Source organism: Panthera onca, chromosome C2 (assembly GCF_046562875.1).
Source record: "Panthera onca isolate mPanOnc1 chromosome C2, mPanOnc1 haplotype 2, whole genome shotgun sequence".
Taxonomy (NCBI): Eukaryota; Metazoa; Chordata; class Mammalia; order Carnivora; family Felidae; genus Panthera; species Panthera onca.
In genome coordinates, this window is record NC_138347.1 from 121,279,709 (window position 1) to 121,301,649 (window position 21,941).

Genomic DNA, 21,941 nt, shown 5'->3' on the forward strand with positions numbered 1-21,941 from the left:
TCTGAAATTTTTGTAGCCAGCTACATTTAGGAATTCAGAATTTTTCACATTTTTAAAGGTAATGCAGTGTATGTACTTAATATTGAGTATCCCTACTGCAGTTATTCTGTTAAAATGTCCCATAATCGGTAACATAACTGTTTCTGCAGTAAAACATACTAATCTTTGTTCTAAGTGAGAAGTTCAGGTATCATTTTGCTGCCAAATGAGATTTAGTACTGAATAAAAGGTTTGATTTACACAACTTTTTGGATTTTGTAATAGGGGATAATAGACTATGTGCCTCTATTATCTCCTTTATTATCTCCTTTAGTCATTAAACAGCCCTGTGGTATAGGTACTATTACTGATGCAGTGAAAGAATACAGAGTAGGTAAAATGAGATGTATAAAAAATTTTTAGAAAACCACTGACTGCTTAACCATTGTGATTAAAATACTGTAGAAATGGAATTTTTGTTTTGGTTGAAATTAAGCATTCTACAATTCAAGGTAAACACAGAGTAATTAAAACGTACTGTTTTTTTTCCCCCAGGTGGATGGAAGTAGTTCTACATTAAGTATGAGCACTCATTTTAAAATGCTTAAAAAGCTGGTAGAAGAACCAACATTTAGTGAAATCCTCATTCCTTTACAGTCAGTCATGATACCTACTCTTCCATCAATTCCGGGTGCTCATGCCAACCACGAGCCATTTCCTGGGCATTGGGCCTATATTGCCGGCTTTGATGATACGGTAAACTTCAATGTTACATAACTAACTACAATTTTAAAATTTAGTGAAGTTAGAAACGGCAAAGTAAGTTTAGAGGTGTCTTTCTCAGAAAGTAAGTAAATTGTATTTACAAAGAAAAAAATGATTAGAAGTACAGAAAAGTAAAACTTTATACCAGTGGGACAAAATTAAATGTTAAAAATGTTCCCAAGATCTATGACCCACAAAAATATCCATATGGAGAAGACTGGTACTTTTCTAATGTGTATTATGATGAACAAGAGCCATGCATCTTAAATAGCATACTAGGGGAGATGGTTCCTTCAGAATTTTTAGCTTTTTATGTCCTCCCTTGAACACATTTTCTCTTCTCAACTTTTCTAGTACATATTGCTAACATTACATGTCTTTTTCTAATCATGTGCTACCTTTGTTTCGTCAGCTTTTCAATCATATACATTTTATCTTCCCTTGTGCATTTTAAGATATACACACACAATATTTAGACTTATTTCCCTTTTAATCATGTATAACCCCTAGGACAGTGTCCTTAAAAAAATGATTGAGTATTTTGATTTTTTAGATGTTCATATTGTTTTAGTTTGAGTATAATTTTTATTTTCCACAATTTGACTTTTCCATACTTTCTTTTGTCCTAAAAATGGAGAAAAAAATGAGAACAAAATATAGTTTTTGTTTATACTTTGGAAGGACACAAAATTCAGCTAAGAAGAACTTGATTTTTTTTTTGAAGTATAATATGTAACTATAAATGTAACTTTTATTTTTTATTTTATTTTAATGTTCATTTATTTTTGAGAGAGAGAGCAAGAGAGAGCTGCATGTGTGTGAGTGGGGGGGGAGGAGCAGAGAGAGAAGGAGACACAGAATCCAAAGCAGGCTCCAGGCTCTGAGCTGTCAGCACAGAGCCTGATGCAGGGCTCGAACCCACAAACCACGAGATCGTGACTCGAGCCAAAGCTGGGTGCTTAACTGACTGAGCCACCTAGGTACCTAAATATATGACTATTTTAAAGAAATGGTACTAGAGCATTTCTAAGTGAAATTTTTTTAATGTTTATTTAATTTTCAGGGAGAGAATGGGTGAGTGGCAGAGAGAGGGTGGGGATAGAGGATCCGAAGGGGGCTTTGTACTGACAGTAGAGAGGCCAGCATAGGGCTCACATGCTTGCACTCATGAACCATGAGATCATGATCTGAGCCGATTTCAGATGCTCAACTGACTGAGCCATCCAGGTGCCCCCTAAGTAAATACTTTTCATAACTGTGTTTGTTCCAGCAAGTCTATAGATCAAAACATTTAATTGCTTCATAGCAGATACTAAACCATATAATGAAATCATTCTTACTTATAATCAGGTTTTGTTTTTAACTTAAGAATAATACTCAGCTTATTGACTCACCTTATTAGGTAGACTTGATTTTGGAAAGAGTTTCTTTTTTCAAAAATCAAGTTACATTAAATTGATAATCATTTCTTACCCTAAAGACATTTAGGGGCACCTGGGTGGCTCAGTTGGTTTAGCGTCCGACTTCGGCTCAGGTCATGATCTCACTGCTCGTGAGTTTGAGCCCTGCATCGTGCTCTGTGCTGACAGATTAGAGCCTGGACCCTGCTTCGGATTCTGTGTCTCCCTCTCTCTCTCTCTCTACCCCTCCCCTGCTTGTGCTCTGTCTTTTCCCTCTCTCAAAAATAAATAAACATTAAAAATAAAATTTAAAAACAGTGCCTACAGCTCTGAAGACAGGCTCTGAAAAATGTTTCAAAAGTCATTTAAACATTGTGACTGTTCTGAAGAGAATACCTAAGTTTAGATGTATAAGCAGTTACATTACTGATAAAGTAATCCTTTTACTTTATATCCACTCCTAATGGGTGAAAGTGGGTCTCTATTCATGGGCAACCCATTCTTTTCATAGATGATAGGTGATTACGATCAAAGACATCTTTAAAGGGGCACCTGGGTGGCTCAGTTTGTTAAGCGTCTGACTTCATCTCAGGTCATGATCTCGCATTTCGTGGGTTTGAGACCCATGTCAGGCTCTGTACTGACATCTCGGAACCTGGAGCCTGCTTCGGATTCTGTGTCTCCCTCCCTTTCTGCCCCTCCCCTGCTCATGCTCTGTCTCTCTCAAAAATAAATAAACATTAAAAAAAAAAGAAATCATTAAAATAATAAACTTACTACACAATATAGGTTATTCTTTTTGTTAGGTAGCACAATTTTTAAATATAAAAGTTTAAATGGGGGTGCCAGGGTGGCTCAGTTGGTTAAGCGGCAGACTCTTGACTTCGGCTCAGGTCATGATCTCATGGTCCTGAGATTGAGCCCTGCATCAGGTGCGCGTACGCACTCTCTCCCTCCCTCCCTCTTTCTCTCTCTCTTTCTGTTTTTCTATTGTTCCCCCTCTCCCTCTGCCCTTCTCCCCTACTAACACACACTCTCTCTCAAAAAAAATAAAAAATAAAAAATTTAAAGAATCTTGACCTTAACTTCTATATAATTCATCATCTTTTAGGTGGAAATTCTTGCATCCCTTCAGAAACCAAAGAAGATCTCTTTAAAAGGATCAGATGGAAAGTTCTACATCATGATGTGTAAGCCTAAAGATGACCTGAGAAAGGATTGTAGACTGATGGAATTTAATTCCTTGATTAATAAGGTTTGGAGATAGTTTGCTTTAATTTTAGAATTACAGTAATTACTATCATTGTGATAGGAACTTTTCAGTATGCAAATAGATCATTCTTTTTTTTTTTTAATTTTTTTTAACGTTTATTTATTTTTGAGACAGAGAGAGACAGAGCATGAACGGGGGAGGGTCAGAGAGAGGGAGACACAGAATCTGAAACAGGCTCCAGGCTCTGAGCTGTCAGCACAGAACCCGACGTGGGGCTCGAACTCACGGACCGCGAGATCATGACCTGAGCCGAAGTCGGCCGCTTAACCGACTGAGCCACCCAGACGCCCCAGATCATTCTTAAAAAGAGAATGAAATGTACTACCTTTTTTGTTTTCACTTAATTTTTTTTAATTGGGATAAAATTTACCATTTTAACCATTTTGACCTGTTCAGTTAGTGACATTAAGTACATACACATTGTTGTGCAACCATCCCCACCATCCCTCTCCAGAACTTTTGCCATCTTTTCATACCAAAACTCTGTATCCAGTAAACAATAACTCCTCATTCCTCTTCCTCCCCAGCCTCTGGTAACCACCATTCTACTTTCTATCTCTATGAATTTGACTACTCTAGGTACCTTGTAGAAGTGGAATCATATAGTTTTGGGCCTTTTTTACCGGCTTTTTCACTTGGTATTGTCTTCAGGTTTCATCCATGTTACAATGTGTCAGAATTTTTTTCCCTTATAAGGCTGAATAATATACCATTGTATGTGTATATTGCATTTTGTTTATTCATTCATCTATCAAGGGACACTTAGAATGTTTCTACCTTTTGCTATTGTGAATAATGCTGCCATGAACATAGGTATATAAATAACTCTGAATTCCTGCATTCAGTCTTTTGAGTGTGTATACAGAAGTGGAATTGCTGGGTTCATGTAACTTTTTAAAAAATTAGATTACCTTTATTATGTTGAGAAAAATGTGTAAGACCTGTTAATGAGGGAAAATATTTTCTATTGAATGCTTTTTTTTTTAATGTTTATTACGTTTTTTGAGAGAGAGAGCACAAGTACAGGAGGGACAGAGAGAGAGGGAGAGACAGAATCTGAAGTAGGCTCCAGGCTCCAAGCTGTCAGCACAGAGCCCAACACAGGGCTTGAACTCACAAACAGCAAGATCATAACCTGAGTTGAAGTCAGATGCTTAATCGAGTGAGCCACCCAATCGCCCTTCCCAAACATTTTAAATAAATTTTTAAAAAAGTCCTTCATTTCATATTGCCTTTGAAATGGGCTTTTAATGTGGTATAAAGTTTTGTTTTGTTTTTTAAATATTCTTATTTATTTTTGAGAGATAGCATGAGCAGGGAAGGGTCAGAGAAGGAGGGAGACACAGAGTCCAAAGCAGGGTCCAGGCTCCGAGCTGTCAGCACAGAGCCCGATGTGGGACTTGAAATCGGGAACCGTGAGATCATGACCTGAGCCGAAGTCGGATGCTCAATCGACTGAGCCACCCAGGCGCCCCTAAAAAACTTTTTTTAAATGTTTGGTAAATTGGTAACTTAATTCACTGACTGTTAAACCAATTAGTATGTTCATCCGTAGCTCCCTTGAGTGTTTTTCTGGTTAGGAGTATTAGATGGCCTGGCTTTAGTTTATAAATGTATCTTTTTCAGTTTTGTTACTGATTAATTTATTTCGTTACTGTTCTCCTCATTGCCATGGTCAGATACTGTAGCCTGATTTTCAAAAACTACAGTCTGTGTTTGTCTAGGAGACCACAAACTGATCTTTACATGTAAATTCTAATACTATACTGTTTGGCTGACATTTATGTAGCCTACTTATTCCTGGCATTTAAAATATGTTTTTGGTTAGTGGTTGTGCTTTTGAATTGGACAAATTGCAATTATACTTATATGCTTAGTCTGTTTGTGTCCTACAGTTCCAGAATTAAACAAAATACTGTTTATCCTTTCCTAAATTAATTCAGAATTAATCAAATGAGATGTAAAAAGCTTTCTTCTGCTAGGAGATAGTTTTTCAAATGAAGCTGTAATATCAAGCTGCAAGAATAAAAATAAAATTTTTATACAATATATAAAATAAAAATTTTAAGGACATCATAAAACTCATACTTTTTTGTTTATAAATTTTTGAGATAATCAAAATTAAATAGCAGTCTTTGTACCTAAGGACTTAACATTTCAGTAATATCTATAAAGCAATAAACAGTGAAAGAACATTTTGTCATTGAATATACAACTTTAATACTTTCAACACAGTATTCTCACGTTAATAATTAAAAAAGTGAATGGGTTGCCCATGAATAGTGAATAATTCTCAGTGAATAATTAAAAAAGAGGGACTTGCCCAAGGCATTTTTAATGATTTGGAAAAAGAGGATGGATACTATCCTAGTAGTATCCTTTCCTACCATTCTGAAGAATTATTCATCTATACCACAGAGTAAACTTTCACTGACATTCTTTTGCTATAAAATGAATAATTTTTAGATATACTTGACATGACATGTAGAATTCTGAATTTTTAAGTTTATGTGTTGTTGTTTTTTTTTAATAGTGCTTGAGAAAAGATGCAGAATCTCGCAGAAGAGAACTTCATATCCGAACATACGCAGTTATTCCCCTGAATGATGAATGTGGGATTATTGAATGGGTTAACAACACTGCTGGCTTGAGACCTATTCTGACCAAACTATATAAGGAAAAGGGTACTAAAATGAATTCTTAAAGTACAAATATATAATGAGTATAAAATCTAACATGTATAATTGTTATTAACATATCTCATTGTACCTCTTTTTTAATAAGCCATAGTAGAATTTCTAGGTCAAATGATAGTCTATATACAGAAGTACTAAGGTGTTTGTCTTTACACCTTCCTTCTCTATCTTTATCCCGAAAAATTTGATGTAGCTTACAAAAATGTACATGAAAATTTGTTTTTCACAGAGGTTTTGGTTAGCAATTCTGAAACTACTTTACATGTATACTCAACTTTATTTTTTATTTATTTATTTTTAATGTTTATTTTTGAGAGAGAAAGAGAGAGCATGAGCAGGGGAGGGACAGAGACTGAGGGAGATGCAGAATCAGAAGTAGGCTCCAGGCTCTGAGCTGTCAGCACAGAGCTCGAACCCATGAGCTGTGAGATCATGACCTGAGCTGAAGTTGGATGCCTAACCGGCTGAGCCACCCAAGCACCCCTGTATACTCAACTTTAGCAAATAAATAAATATATTGTGGATAATGAGAGCTAGTTTTCTTCCACTGTCAGAGGAAGAAAAGGAGAAAGAAGGTTTGAATAAAGCCAAAAGTATTAGATTGGAATTAGAGACTCCAACTGGCCAAGCCTCAGATAATTTGAGCAAGAAAATAAATAATGATAGTATAGATTATAACTCATGGAATAAAATTGACATGAGTCCACACTGATGTAAATAAATGCTTCAATAAATAAGTAGGGAAGTAGGAACAGTTCTTCCTTACAATACATAATAGATCTTCCTTGTAGTTAATGAATGTAGAGGAAATTATGGAAATAGAAAATCACCAATTAGCAAGTACCACAATAATAATTATTGCAGGCAGCGATTATCAATGGATGTTGAAATTAATGGGCAAAAGGTTATTTGTAGGGTCTCAAAGTATCTCCCCATAAGCTACTTCTTAATTAAAAAGGAAGAAAAGTAGTAACTTTACAGTGGAGAAACAAAAATATGACTGGTTAGAACTCTTAAAAAATTTCAAGGTAATCAAAGACAAAGACAAAAATTACTCACATTTGAGGACATTAAGGAGATAATGACAGCTGAGTGTAATAAGGGATCCTGATTGGATCCTGGCCCAGACAAAGGATAGTAGTGGGACATTTGGTGAAATTTGATAAGGTCTAAAGGTTAGTTAATAATATTGTAACAATATTGAGTTCCTTAGGTAATTGTACTATTGTTATAAAAGATACAGACATTAAGAATAGCTAGATGAAGAACATATGGGATGATAGATGAAGTTATCAGAATAAGGTAGAAAATAAGTTATTCTCTTCCCTAGGGCCACTGTAACAAAGTGCTACAAACAACAGAAATGTATTCTTTCACAATTTGGGAATTGTGAATCCAAAATCTTGGTGTCAGTAGGGCCATCTCTCTGCAAGCTCTAGCAGAGAAACTTCCATGCATTTCTGTCAGCTTCTGCTCTCTTCAGCAATATTTGATGTTACTTAGCTTATAGACTCATCACTTTACTCGCTCTATTCTCCGTCATCGTACAGTGTTGTCCCTAAGTCTATATGTCTGTTTTCTTATACAGTATTTTATACACAGTCATAGTGTATTAAGGGCCCACTATAATGACCTCATCTTAACTTTATTATATGGGCAGCAACCCTACTTTCAATTAAGGTCACATTCACAGGTACCAGGGATTAGGACTTAAACACATTTTTTTAGGGTACAATTTAACCCATAACAATAAGTAACATTTATAAGTTACTGTATCATTGTGCTAAGTATGTTATATGCCTTGTTTTTTATTGTTAAGTGATTATCCCTATTTTATGTACAGTACAGAGGTTAAGTAACTTCCCCACGTTCACAAAGCTGATAAGTTGCAGAGCTGAAACTCACACACTGGACTCTTATTCCAAGGAATTTACTCTTGACTATTTTATTGGAAGGATGAAATAAAGTTTTAGTTATTGTTATTGGATTTTTTTTAATATTAAAAAAAACTTTTTTAAATACCGTGAACACATGGGAATTATGTAACATTTGAGACTGAAAACATCAAATCTCAAACTTATCCTTAAAACTTTGGCTCTGCCTTGGGTGTAAAAAGCACCAAACTGAGGTGCCTGAGTGGCTCAGTCAGTTGAGTATCTTACTCTTGATTGCAGCTCCAATCATGATCCCAGGGTTGTGGGATTGAGCCCTATATCAGGCTCTATGCTGAGCATGGAGCCTGATTGAGATATTTTCTCTCTCTCTCTCTCTCTCTCTTCCTCTCTCCCCACCTTTCCTTCTCACTGCCTCTCTCCCCTTTTCCCTCTGCCCCTATCCCCCATTTGTACTTTCTCTCTTAAAAAAAAAAAGTATCTAAACCAAGGTGGGCCTGAAAGGCACTTTATAGACTGTAGTCATATCACCCATCTAATATAAGCTCACCAGTATATCAGAAGGAAAATTTCTTGTTTTTCTCCAGATGATTTGCATTGTACAAGATTAGCTCAAGAATCAGCTATACTATGAATCTTACAGGCTAGCCTTCACACAGTAAATTATTTCAAAGCACCATTGTAGGTTTTTAAATAATGATTCAGTGTGGACCTATACTACATGCTGATTAACAGAGAGATTAGTACAATTTTAGTGAGGACTACAGCATTTTACAATTCCAGGGGTACTCCTCACGTTGGATTTATTCTGAGTAATATCTTCTGGAATCAGTTGATTCCACATTAGTTTTAGTTGACATTTATTTTCATAAACAAGAAGCTTCACTTTGGATAATTACAAGAGAACATACATAATGCGTTTTATTATTTTATTATAATATCAGAAGGTAAGTTTATGAAAAATTTTCCATTCTTTTAATTAACAATTTGAATAAAAATGGATGTTTTCTGTCCAATAAAAAAATTGCCCCTTATTTGGCTTGTGTGATTAATGAAAACCACTCTACCTTGTAGGAGTTTATATGACAGGAAAAGAACTTCGCCAGTGTATGCTACCAAAAGCCGCAGCTTTGTCTGAAAAACTCAAAGTATTCCAAGAATTTCTCCTACCCAGGCATCCTCCTGTTTTTCATGAGTGGTTTCTGAGGACATTCCCTGATCCTACATCATGGTAAATTAAACAGAAAATAATACATTATTATGGTTAGATGTTTTAAAAAATATCTTAGGGGTGCCTGTCTGGCTCAGTCAGTAGAGTGTGTGATTGTTCTCGAGGTTGTGAGTTTGAGACCCACATTGGGGCTAGAGATTACTTAAAAAAATTTTTTTTTTAATTATAAATTTAAAATTAAATCTAAATTAAATCAGTGGCATAAGGATATGTGATAGGCATTGTGTTTTCTTTAGGTACAGTAGCAGGTCAGCATACTGTCGTTCCACTGCAGTTATGTCAATGGTTGGTTATATCCTGGGGCTTGGAGACCGTCATGGTGAAAACATCCTCTTTGATTCTTTGACTGGTGAATGTGTACATGTGGATTTCAACTGTCTCTTCAATAAGGTAAGTGATGTGACTCATTCTAGTTAATTGTATGTTTTCTCCCAATTGCCTTTTTTAACAACTGTTCTTCCTAGATATACCCGTTGGTAGCAGTTATCATCACAGTTGAGTCACACTGAGAGTTTTTTTGACTGGTTTTGATCAGTGGATCCCAGAGTCCTCAGTAAAGCAACTTAGGATGAAGAGAACTCAAAAAAGTGATACAGGAAAACTAGCACTGAACTTGAAATCCAAAGATTCAAGTTCTGACTCAGTTCTTAATTATGTGATATGGGCAGATCAGTTCATTTTACTGAGACTCAGTTCTAAAGAGACAGTACTTTAATGTGATGGTTTCCAAACCTGGCAGCATATCACAATCATCCAGGAATTTAAACAAAATACACAGATCTTGGCAGACATCCCAGAAAATTCTTTAGGTCCAGAGGGGCTTAAGAATAAATTAAGCTAGTTGGACTGAGGTCCCTCAGCCCCCCTCTAATTTTCCAGTGTCCTGGAAGGCATACTAGTAGATTAACCCTCTATTTTCATATCCCCAGTATTGATTGCCGTCTGCTGTCACAGGAACTAAGACAGGTTACAGATACAAATAAGATTAAATCAAAAGATAAACCACTGGTATTTGTTAAATCATATAAGAAACTGAGTCAATAAATTTGGGGATGAAAAGGCCCTATGAAAGGCAGGTTGAGAATGGTAGAAAACAAATGAACTGGACTTCATTATATTATATGTTGTATACTCTCATCAATATGAGCATCTAACATTTGGTTATTTCTTTTCCCTCCCTGCTTTAAAGTGAAACTCTTAAAAAAAAAAAAAGAAAAATATGAGAATATTTGTTTTTATTTTATATTACTCAAGAAGGACATTAAGGAAGTTAATAAGAGATTAAATATTGAATGCATAAAAATTTCTCTATAGTAATATTCACTATAATAATTCAGTGATAGGTGAATCCATCCATCCGTTAGATCAAAGGTAGAGATGTAGGCTCCTTCATGATATAGGCCTTTAATGTGGTTACAAATATTTTTATATTTACATATTATAAAAATATAAATATTTTGAAGGTATCTCTGCACTTTGCTTAAAGAGTCTAGACTTGAAGTTCTAATTTTTTTTGCACAAAGATTTTAAAATTCTAATACTACTTTTTAATAAAATGCCTTGTTTTAAGGGGGAAACCTTTGAAGTTCCAGAAATTGTTCCATTTCGGCTGACTCATAATATGGTTAATGGAATGGGTCCTATGGGAACAGAAGGTCTTTTTCGAAGAGCTTGTGAAGTTACAATGAGGCTGATGCGAGATCAAAGAGAGCCTTTAATGAGGTAATTATTTATGTTATGTAAACAATTTAACAGTAATCTTGAGTGTAATTATTGGTTCCTAAATATGTTTTTTAAATAATAGAAGCCACTTTGCATTGGTTGAAGTGAATTTTTTTATTTTATTGTAGTGTATTTAAAAAAAATTTTTTTTTAATGTTTATTTATTGTTGAGAGACAGAGCATGAGCATGGGAGGGGAAGTGAGAGGGAAAGACACAGAATCCGAAGCAGGCTCCATGCTCTGAGCTGTCAGCACAGAGCCTGACGTGGGGCTCAAACTCACAAACTGCAAGATATGACCTGAGCTGAAGTTGGATGCTCAACCAACTGAGCCACCCAGGTGCCCCGAAGTGAATTTTTTTAAATAAAGCTTTATTAAGGTATAACTTACAGTTCATTGCAGCATCATTTATAATAGCCAAGACATGGAAGCAACCTGAGTGTCCATTGATGGATGAATGGGTAAAAAAAGTCTGATGTATGTATATGTATATGTGTATACACACACACACACACACACACACACACATATACATACACAGTGGAATATTATTCAGCCATAAAAAGAAGGAAATCTTGCCATTTGTGACAACATAGATAGACCTTGAAGGCATGTATGCCAAGTGAAAATAAGACAGAAGTGTATGAGATCACTTATATGTGGAGTCTTAAAAAGAAAAAAATAGAACTACCTTATGATCCACGAGCTGCACTACTAGGCACTTACAAAAGAATGCAAGAACACTAATCCAAAGAGATACATACACCTTGATGTGTATAGCAGCATTATTTCTAATAGCCAAGATAATGGAAGCAGCCCATGTGTCTATTGATTGATGAATGGGTAAAGAAGATATGGTATAGTTTTCAACATAGTACTGGAAGTCCTAGCCTCAGCAATCAGACAACAAAAAGAAATAAAAGGCATACAAATTGACAAGCCAGACTTTCATTCTTCACAGGTGACATGATATTCTACATAGAAAACCCAAAAGACTTCACCAAAAAAACTGCTAGAACTGATATATGAATTCAGCAAAGTTGCAAGATATAAAATCAACGTACAGAAATCAGTTGCATTTCTATATACCAATGAAGCAGCAGAAAGAGAAATCAAGGAATCGATCCCATTTACAATTGCACCAAAAACCATGAAATACCTAGGAATAAACCTAATTAAAGAGGTAAAAGATCTGTATGCTGAAAACTACAGAAAGCTTATGAAAGAAATTGAAAAAGATACAAGGAAATGGAAAAATATTCCATCCTCATGGATTGGAAGAATAAATATTGTTAAAATGTCTATATTACCCAAAGCAATCTACACATTCAATGCCATCCCTATCAAAATACCACCAGGATTCTTCACATAGCTAGAACAAACAATCCTAAAATTTGTATGGAACCACAAAAGACCCTGAATAGCCAAAGTAATGTTGAAAAAGAAAACCAAAGCTGGAGGCATCACAGTTCCAGACTTTAGCCTGGATTACATCAAGACAGTATGGTGTTGGCATAAAAATGGAGACCTAGATCAATGAAATAGAATAGAGAACCCAGAAGTAGACCCACAAATGTATGGCCAGTGAATCTTCGACAAAGCAGGAAGAGTATCCAGTGGAAAAAAGACAGTCTCTTTAACAAATGGTGCTGGGAGAATTGGACAGTGACATTTAGAAGAATCAAACCGGACCACTTTCTTACACCATACATAAGAATAAATTCAAAATAGATGAAAGACCTAAATGTGAGACAGGAAACCAACAAAATCCTAGAGGAGAAAACAGGCAGAAACCTCTTTGACCTTGGCCACAGCACGTGTCTCCAGAGGCAAGGGAAATAAAAGCAAAAATCACCTATTGGGTCCTCGTCAAGATAAAAACTTCTGCACAGTGAAGGAAACAATCAACAAAACTAAAAGACAACTGATGGAATAGGAGAAGATATTTGCAAATGGCATATCAGATAAAAGGTTAGTATCCAAAATACATAAAGAATTTATCTTTATAGATTTTGTTATCAAACTGAACACCCAAAAAAACTATCCAGTGAAGAAATGGGCATAAGACATGAATAAACACTTTTCCAAAGAAGACATCCAGATGACCAATAGACACATGAAAAAATGCTCAACATTGCTCATCATCAGGGAAATACATATCAAAACCACATTGAGATACCACCTCACATCTTCAGAATGGCTAAAATTAACAACTCAGGAAACAACAGATGTTGGCGAGGATGCAGAGAAAGGGGAACCCTCTTATACTGTTGGTGAGAAGGCAAACTGGTGCAGCCACTCTGGAAAACAGTATGGAGGTTCCTCAAAAAATTAAAAATAGAACTACTGTATGACCCAGCAATTGCACCACTAGGTATTTATCCAAAGGTTACAAAAATGCTGATTCGAAGGGGCACATGCACCCCAATGTTTATAGCAGCACTATCAATAATAGTCAAAGTATGGAAAGAGCCCTAATGTCCATCAACTGCTGAATGGATAAAGAAGATGTATGTATATACACACACGCACACACACACACACACACACGCACACGCACATATACACATACATACATACACACAGTGGAATATTGCTCAGTGATCAAAAAGAATGAAATCTTGCCATTTGCAACAACATGGATGGACCTAGAGTGTATTATGCTAAGCTAAATAATCAGCCAGAGAAAGACAGATATCCTATGATATCCCTCATGTGGAATTTAAGCAATGTAACAGATAAACATAGGGGAAGGGAAGGAAAAATAAGATAAAAACATAAGAGACTCTTAAATACAAAGAACAAACTGAGGGTTGCTGGAGGGGAGGTGGGTTGTAGGGGGATGGGCTAAACGGGTGGTGGGCATTAAGGAGGGTACTTGTTGGGATGAGTACTGGATGTTGTATGTAAGTGATGAATCACGGGGTTCTACTCCTGAAACCAATACTACACTGTATGTTAACTAACTTGAATTTAAACAAATAAATTTAAGGAAAAAAAAGACTTGGTAATGTATGTACACACACACACACACACACACACACACACACACACACACATATAATAGGATATTATTCAATTATAAAAAAGGATGTAATTTTGCCATTTGCAATGACATGGGTGGAGCTAAAAAGTATACTAAGTGAAAGAAGTCAATCAAAGAAAGACAAATACCATATGATTTCACTCATATGTGGAATTTAAGAAATAAAACAAGCAAGCAAAGGTGAAAAAATAGAGCAAGATACAAACTCTTATTATAGTGAACAATCTGATGGTTATTACCAAGGTGGAGTGGAGGGATGGTTAAATAGGTGATGGGAACTAAGGATTACACTTGTCATGATGCGCACAGGGTAATGTATGGAACTGTTGAATTACTTTATTGTACATCTGAAACTAACATAACACTATGTTAATGGAAATTAAAATTAAAACTTAAGTAAAAAAAGAAAAACAAAAACTGAGCTCATAAAAAACAGACTGGTGGTGGCCAGAGGGTGGGGGTGGAGGATAGACAATGGATGAAGGTGATCAAAAGGTATAAACTTTTCGTTATGAAATAAATTAAGTCGTGGAAATATTTTGTGCAACATGGTGACTATAGTTAATAATACCGTATTGTGTATTTGAAAGTTGCTAAGAGAGTAAATATTAAAAGTCCGTGTCCGAAGGGGGTGCCTGATGTTTCAGGTGGAAGAACATGAGACTCTTGATCCCAGGCTTGTGAGTTCAAGCCCCATGTTGGGTATAGAGATTAGTTAAGTGAATAAATAATTTAAATAAGCAAACAAATAAATGTTCTCATCACAAGAAAAAACATTTGTAACTATGTATGTTTATGGATATTAGCTAGATTTCTTGTGATGATCATTCTGCAATATATACAAATAGCAAGTTATGTACACCTGAAACTAATGTTGTACGTCCATTATATCTCAGTTTTTTAAAAGATGTAATTTACATACCGTAAAATTAACTGTTTCAAAGTGTACTGTAGTGGTTTTTAGCATATTCCCAAGATTGTGCAACCATCACTGGTATCTAATTATAAAACATTTTTATCACCCCCAAAAGAAATTAGCAGGTACTCTCCATCCCTACTCCCCTGCCATTGTCTAGCAAACACTAACCTACTTTCTGTCTCAATGGATTTGACTATTCTGAACATTTCATATATAAATGGAATCCTACAACATGTGGCATTTTATGTCTTCTTTCACTTAACATGGTGTTTTTAGGGTTTATCCATGTTGTAGCCTGTATTAGTAATTCATTCTTTCTTATTGCCAAATATTCTATTGTATATCACATTTTGTTTATCCGTTTATCAACTAATGGACAACGGATTGTTTACACCTTTTGACTATTGTGAAAAGTGTGGCTGTGAACATTTGTGTACAAGTTTTATGTGGATATACGTTTTCAGTTTTCTTGGGTATGGTGTAGAATTACTGGGTTACATGTTAACTCTAAGCTTAACATTTTGAGGTAATACGTTAGAATCCCAATGGCAAGGTATGAGGGTTCCAATTTCCCCACATTCTTACCAACACTTGTTGTTTACCTGTCTTTTTTACTTTACCCATCCTAGTGGGTGGTATACCTAATGGTATCTCGTTATGGTTTTAGCTTGCATTTCCCTAATGATCAGTTATGTTGAGCATCTCTTCATGCACTTATTGGTCAGTTGTATATCATCTTTGGACAAATAACTATTCAAATCCTTTCCATTTTTTTTTAAATTGAATTATTTGTCTTTTTATTGTTGCGTTGTAAGACTTCTTTACATATTGTGGGTAGTAAATCCTTAAGAGATACATAATTTGAAAATATTTTCTCCCATATGTGGATTGTCTTTTTTGCTTTCTTGATGATGTCCTTTTTAGCATTTAAGTTTTTAGTTTTGATGAAGTCCAATTTATCTATTTTTATTGTTGTTTGTGCTTTTGGTGTCATTTAAGAAACTATTGCATAATCCAAATCATGAACAGTTACGCCTCTGTTTTCTTTTAAGTGTTTTGTAGTTTTAGCTCTTATATTTAGATCTATGGTCATTTTCAGTTATTTTGTGTTTCTGGTGTGAGGTAGGGGTCCATATTTATTCTTTTGAGTGTGCAGATCCAGTTTTCCTCACACTACTTTTTGAAAATATTATTCTCCATTTAATTGTCTTGGCACTTCTATGAAAAATCAGTTGAGCATATATGTAAGACTTTATTTCTGGACTCTTCAATTTTGTTCTCTTGATCTGTATGTCTAACCATATGCCTACAACACATTATCTTGATCACTGTAGCTTTGTAGTAAATTTTGAAATTTGGAATTGTGAGTGCTCCAACTTTTTCTTTTTCAAGATTGTTTGGCTATTCTTTGCATTTCCGTAATTTTAAGGTCATCTTGTCAACTTCTGCAAAAAGCCAACCTGGATGTTAATAAGAATGACATTGAATCTGTTAGTTTGTGGAGTATTGTCATTCAAAAATGTTGAGTCTTCTGAACCATGAACATTGGATGTCTTTTCATTTATTTAATTCTTCTGTAATTTCTTTCAATAGTGTTTTATAATTTTTAGTTTTCAAGTCTTGTATTTTTTTAAATGTGCTTCTATGTGTTTTTTAAATACTATGCTAAATGGAATTTCTTCTTTATTTCATTTTTGTATTCATTTTTCGTGTTAGATTTTTGTATATTTATCCCTATCTTGCAAATTTTGCTGAACTCATTTATTAGTTCTAATAGTTATTTTGTAGGTACCTTAAGATTTTTCTCTCTATAACAGCACATTGTCTGCAGATAAAAATTGTTTTACTTTTTCCTTTCCAATCTCATGCCTTTTTTTTCTTGCCTAATTGCCCTAGCAAAATGAATGTCAGATAGACAAGGTGAGAAGTCCACATCTTTATCTTGTTCCTAATCTTGGGGGTATAGAAGTTTCACCATTAAATATGTTAGCTGTAGTATGTAGTTTTTAAAAGGACTTTTAAAGCTCATGTATCCACCTTCTTTCTTTAAAGCTGTTTACCATACATTTTGGTATAACATACTGGTTAGTTAGACATAGGAGAAGGCAAATTCTCTGAAAGAGGAAGTATAGTATCTTGTGAAATACTAAGAGCTCCTATCCCAATTGGAGGAAGTCAGGAAATAATTTCTGGAGGAAGTAGCTGAAACCTTAAAGATAAATGGAATTGACCGTCAAACGGGAAGAGTATTCTGAGTGATAGAAATATCAAGGCAAGTGAAGGCATGGACTGCCTAAGAAATATAATTTTGTTTTCTAGAGGGTAGACTTTGAGTAGATGGTGCTATGATCATGGTGCCTAGATGAGCAGGGCTAGATTATGAAAAGTCCACATGGGGCTGGTTTACACATTTAAACTTTTAAGAAGAAATTTTAAAAAGAAAATGAAATCAGATTTTGCACTGTAGAAAAATTACAGTTGCAGTTTGGGCTAGAGACCAGAAAACCAGTTAGAGGACTATTAGAGTAACTCAGAGAAAAATGATGGTGCATTGGATGAGGTAGTGACAGTAGAAATGAAGGCAAGTAGAAGGGTTCTAAAGGGCTTTAGGAGGTAGAATTGAGTGTTAAGAGGAGGATTGATGATTCTAGGATGATTCCTAGATTTTTGTTCAGAGCAAATGAGTGAATGATGTTCTTTACTGATTTGGGGAATACACGTTAAATAGTTTGAGAAAGGGTAATGAGTTTTGTTTTGGACATACTGCCTATAAGAAAACTGAGTGGGTTTTTCCATAGGTAGTTGTATTTGAAGTTCACAGTATGCATTTAGAAATGGCACACAGAACTCAACTTAACTCTACTCTCCAAGAATACCTCAGATCCTTCTCTGCCTTCCCTCTCTCTTTCCTTTCAGTCCCTCACCCCAAAACAGTAAGTTCACAGATGTTACTGATGCAGTAGTAATGTGTGTTGTAAGAGTATTACCATTAGCTTCTCATCCTTCACTTACTTTTCACCTAGGTGCTGACTTTAGAGAGACTTCTTTTTACAAAAATAACATCATGTTACCACATTTGTTTACATTTTAGTGTCTTAAAAACTTTTCTACATGATCCTCTGGTGGAATGGAGTAAACCAGTGAAAGGACATTCCAAAGCACCACTGAATGAAACCGGGGAAGTTGTCAATGAAAAGGTTAGTAGAAGGTGTAGCTTGATAGGAGCTGACATTCTGTGTCTCTATAAATGAGAATTGATTCTAAATGCTGTCAGTGACTGACCATTGAATACTCTGAGCTCTAGTTCTTGTTTAACTATAGATAGCTCACAATAATGAGATATAGTGGGAAAAACTTGGAACACAGATTACCTGAACTTACAAAGCTTTAATGTGTAGTAATTCACTCTGTACTAATATTAATTGAAGTCTCAGAGTTTGCAGATAATAATTTTTAATAAGTGAGAATAGATTGAGGATTATTATTGTAATAATGTCATTCTGACTTTTGCATTTTGATATTCTTTTGTTATTGAGAGAAATGTGTACCATTCCAAGTAGCTTAGAAGTCCCATTTACTCATAGTAATGTAATCTAAATATTAGGCTTTTAGAGTATTGTTGCTATTATTATTCATTCACATATTTAAGTCCTAACATTTTCAGAGTCGATTTTAAATTATTATTTTTCTAGAACTGTAATGTAGAAGAAATTCCCTGGTATTTTACATAGTCCAGAAACATGTCCATATCAGTTGATGTTAGATTAATGTTGCAAGCCTTTGTGGTACCTGGCTGGCTCAGCTGGTAGAGTATGCGACTCTTGATCTCAGGGTTGTGAATTCAAGGCCCACCTTGGGTGTAGAGATAACTTTAAAAAGAAATAAAATCATAACTAACATCGCAAGCTTCAAAATCAGTATCTCATGTAGTATTTGTTTCATTTCTTTTGTCTTTGATTTTACAAAAAGGGTAATGATCCATAAAAGGATATAAACATTTGTTAAATAACAGAAAAGTAGTAATTTCAAGTGATCATCATCCACTTGTTATTGGGGTCTTAGCACTTACGATTTTTAATTTCTTCTTATAGGCCAAGACCCATGTTCTTGACATCGAGCAGCGACTGCAAGGTGTAATCAAGACCCGAAATAGAGTGACAGGGCTGCCGTTATCTATTGAAGGACATGTGCATTACCTTATACAAGAAGCTACTGATGAAAACTTACTATGCCAGATGTACCTTGGTTGGACTCCATATATGTGAAATGAAATTACTTCAAAGAATATGTTAATTATCTAATATTAATGCATTTGGTATTAATCTGTGATTATATCAATTCATTTCCAAAGTACAACATAAATAAGTTTCTTTATGTTCCCAGAGCATCTGGTATTAACTCCCTTATTGTTAATAATATTTAAAATAATATATGTTGTTATTAAGAAATAAACTTTGTTTTAAAAAAAATTTTAATGTTTTTGAAGGAGTGTGAGTGGGGTAGGAGCAGAGAGAGAGAAAACTGCTTTCTTAATATATGTTCATTATAACTGGAGAAATGTAACATCTTGGGTTTTTATGCTCTAAAAAGATGTATTTAAACAAGCCAGTCTCACTGCATTTTACAACTCTGATTTTAAGTACTAGCTAGCATAAGGATTCATTTGAGTGGTGCCTGACTGGCATGTGATCCTTGATCTCAGGGTTGTGAGTTGGAGCCCCATGTTAGGTGTGGAGATTACTTAAAAAAAATAAATAAAACTTTAAAAAATGTTTTTTAAAAAGCATTCATTTGAACAAAAAAAAAATTATTGAATAAATACTATGGACAAAGCACTATGCTAGATTTATGCACCAAGCTACCTCCCCTGCCTCTAGGAACTGACTGTCCAGTCTAACTGTGAAACATATAAACATAAAGCACACATCAAGTTCACTTAATAAGACTCTTTTTTTTGTATGGTTGAAAATGTAATAAGAAAAAAAAGAGTATGACTATGAAAACTAAATCATGTAATTTTAAAGATGCTGCCATACTGAGAGTTTACCAGAATACAGAATCTAGTGGTCTTAGAAGACAGTTAAAATTTCGTTAATATTTTAAAATTAAAGATATTTTAATGTTAATTTTTTGTAAATTTTCTTTCAGGAGATTTAAAATAATTCACAATACTTAAAAGTAATGAGGTTATTACATTCAAATGGAAAATTCACCATAACAGAATTTTACTTAAGTTCGCTTGATAGAATTATGCTTCACTATACAGTTTAGAGTGTGATGGGGGAAAAACACGATAAACCAGGAGACATGAATGTGAAAATAAGTATATATAATTACGTTTGGGGGCCTAACGGTGAGTTGAGGAAGCTGGCTGGGGGTTAGGAGAGGAGTTAGGAAATTTTTTCAAATAATTCGGAAAAAAAGCGTTTTTAAAAGAGACTTTGTTATAGAGTTATATTCCTCAAAGGAAAAAACCTCTCCCTCGCCAAACAAAACTAAACCAATTCCTCGGAGAAACGCTTCACCCGTCGCCAAACTAAACCAAATCACCAGATCTTCCTAAATCTGTGTTGAAAAATACTGAGATTAGTAATCCCAGGACACAAGCAATCAGGACAAAAATCAGCGTTCCAAAAATCTTCCAGCAGGCTCGTGAGGTTTTCACAGCACTTCCACGTCTATTTATAAAGCACAGTTCCATCAACCGGCATTTCCAGAACAAAGTTTCAGGCACCAAAACACCGCCTTGCTCTTGAACGTAACCACCGCCGTTCGGTGGCGGCTAGGATTAGAGCCCCGCCCCGGGGATGCGGCCTCGAATCGGCCGCTCTAGGCCCGGCGAGCGCTCTCTATGGTCGGGCGAGCGGTGTGTTGTCATCGGCGGAGCGACGGCCGGAGGCTGCGGCGTAGGCCCCGGCGGGGCGTTTGGTTTCGGTTTGGCCCTGATTGGAATTAGTGTTGACGGTCGAGATGGGAGTCCCCAAGTTTTACCGATGGATCTCGGAGCGGTATCCCTGCCTCAGTGAAGTGGTGAAAGAGCATCAGGTGGGTGAGCGAGGGGGCAGCGGCTCAGAAGGCCCAGAACCCGGGGCCCCGCGGCCCTCTCCACCCTGGGACTGGGCTCCCCAGCCTCCTCTTTCTGCTCGTCGTCTGCGGGATGAGCGGCAAAGAGAGGGGAAGAGAAGGTTTGAGGATATCCTGATGCTCTGAATGGGGCGAAGACGCAGGTTTCGTTTCTTTGGGCAGAGTCACGGGGATCGCGGCAGTTGTGACACTGACAGCTTTGCTGCCGGGCAGGGCCTTCCGCGATTCCGAAATTAAATCCTGGGGAGGAACGCTGTAGTGAATTCTTTCCTTTTCTGCTCAAGGAGCTGCGTCTTCCCTTATAGAGACAGCAAAGCCCGAGCGGGTGTCCTGAGTACCTCCCAACCCCCCACCCCAAAGCAACAGACCCACGTACCAACGATAATAACTTCCTCCGCAGTTGAGTCACCTTGTTTACTTTCCTTTATCAGGACCTGCATCCCACCCCACCCCCAACGCCTAGACGCTTTGACCTGGCTGATGGTTCATATTTATGATACCTTTTGTTACTCTTTTTCGATCATCCCAAAGGCCGTACGAATCCCGAGTTCCAAAAGAAACAAAATACACTTGGACCGGCAGCGGCAGTTAATTGGAGGCTTCACTGTGCGAATGTGCGTGTGTGTGCGCGCGTGTGAGAGAGAGAGGAGAAAAAGAAATGGATTGCTAGAGCACTGATAGTAGTAATAGTAGTGTCTGGTTTATAATCCGGCATGTAATAATATCCCAGTGCGACGTTTTTTGTGTAGATTCCAGAAGTGTTTATATAGTGGAACTGTGAAAAGAAATAGCAAACAGTTAACTATTAGGTAAACTAGGCTTTGGGTGATGTATTCGTGTTTATCACATTTAATGATTTGGGTAGATTTCTTGTCCATTTTATATTTTCCAGGAAAAAAGTTTTGATATTTGTGTAGCTGATTGAATCAGTAAT

General features: G+C 35.9%; 2 protein-coding genes across 3 annotated transcripts in view; both read left to right on the plus strand.

Moving 5' to 3' along the window:
* The window catches only part of ATR (ATR checkpoint kinase), a 100,263-nt gene extending 80,590 nt beyond the window's left edge, over window positions 1-19,673 (plus strand). The window contains exons 40-47 of the mRNA XM_078432276.2: window positions 535-735; window positions 3,256-3,399; window positions 5,951-6,101; window positions 9,080-9,236; window positions 9,473-9,626; window positions 10,807-10,958; window positions 18,015-18,120; window positions 19,015-19,673. Coding sequence (XP_078288402.2) covers window positions 535-735; window positions 3,256-3,399; window positions 5,951-6,101; window positions 9,080-9,236; window positions 9,473-9,626; window positions 10,807-10,958; window positions 18,015-18,120; window positions 19,015-19,188 — 1,239 coding nt within the window. The 3' untranslated portion in view covers window positions 19,189-19,673. The remainder of the gene's footprint in view (window positions 1-534; window positions 736-3,255; window positions 3,400-5,950; window positions 6,102-9,079; window positions 9,237-9,472; window positions 9,627-10,806; window positions 10,959-18,014; window positions 18,121-19,014) is intronic.
* Window positions 19,674-20,748: 1,075 nt separating this feature from the next.
* The window catches only part of XRN1 (5'-3' exoribonuclease 1), a 119,324-nt gene continuing 118,131 nt past the window's right edge, over window positions 20,749-21,941 (plus strand). For both annotated transcript variants that reach the window (XM_078432277.2, XM_078432278.2), the window contains exon 1: window positions 20,749-20,968. In XM_078432277.2, the coding sequence (XP_078288403.1) occupies window positions 20,894-20,968 (75 nt within the window). In that variant the 5' untranslated portion in view covers window positions 20,749-20,893. The remainder of the gene's footprint in view (window positions 20,969-21,941) is intronic.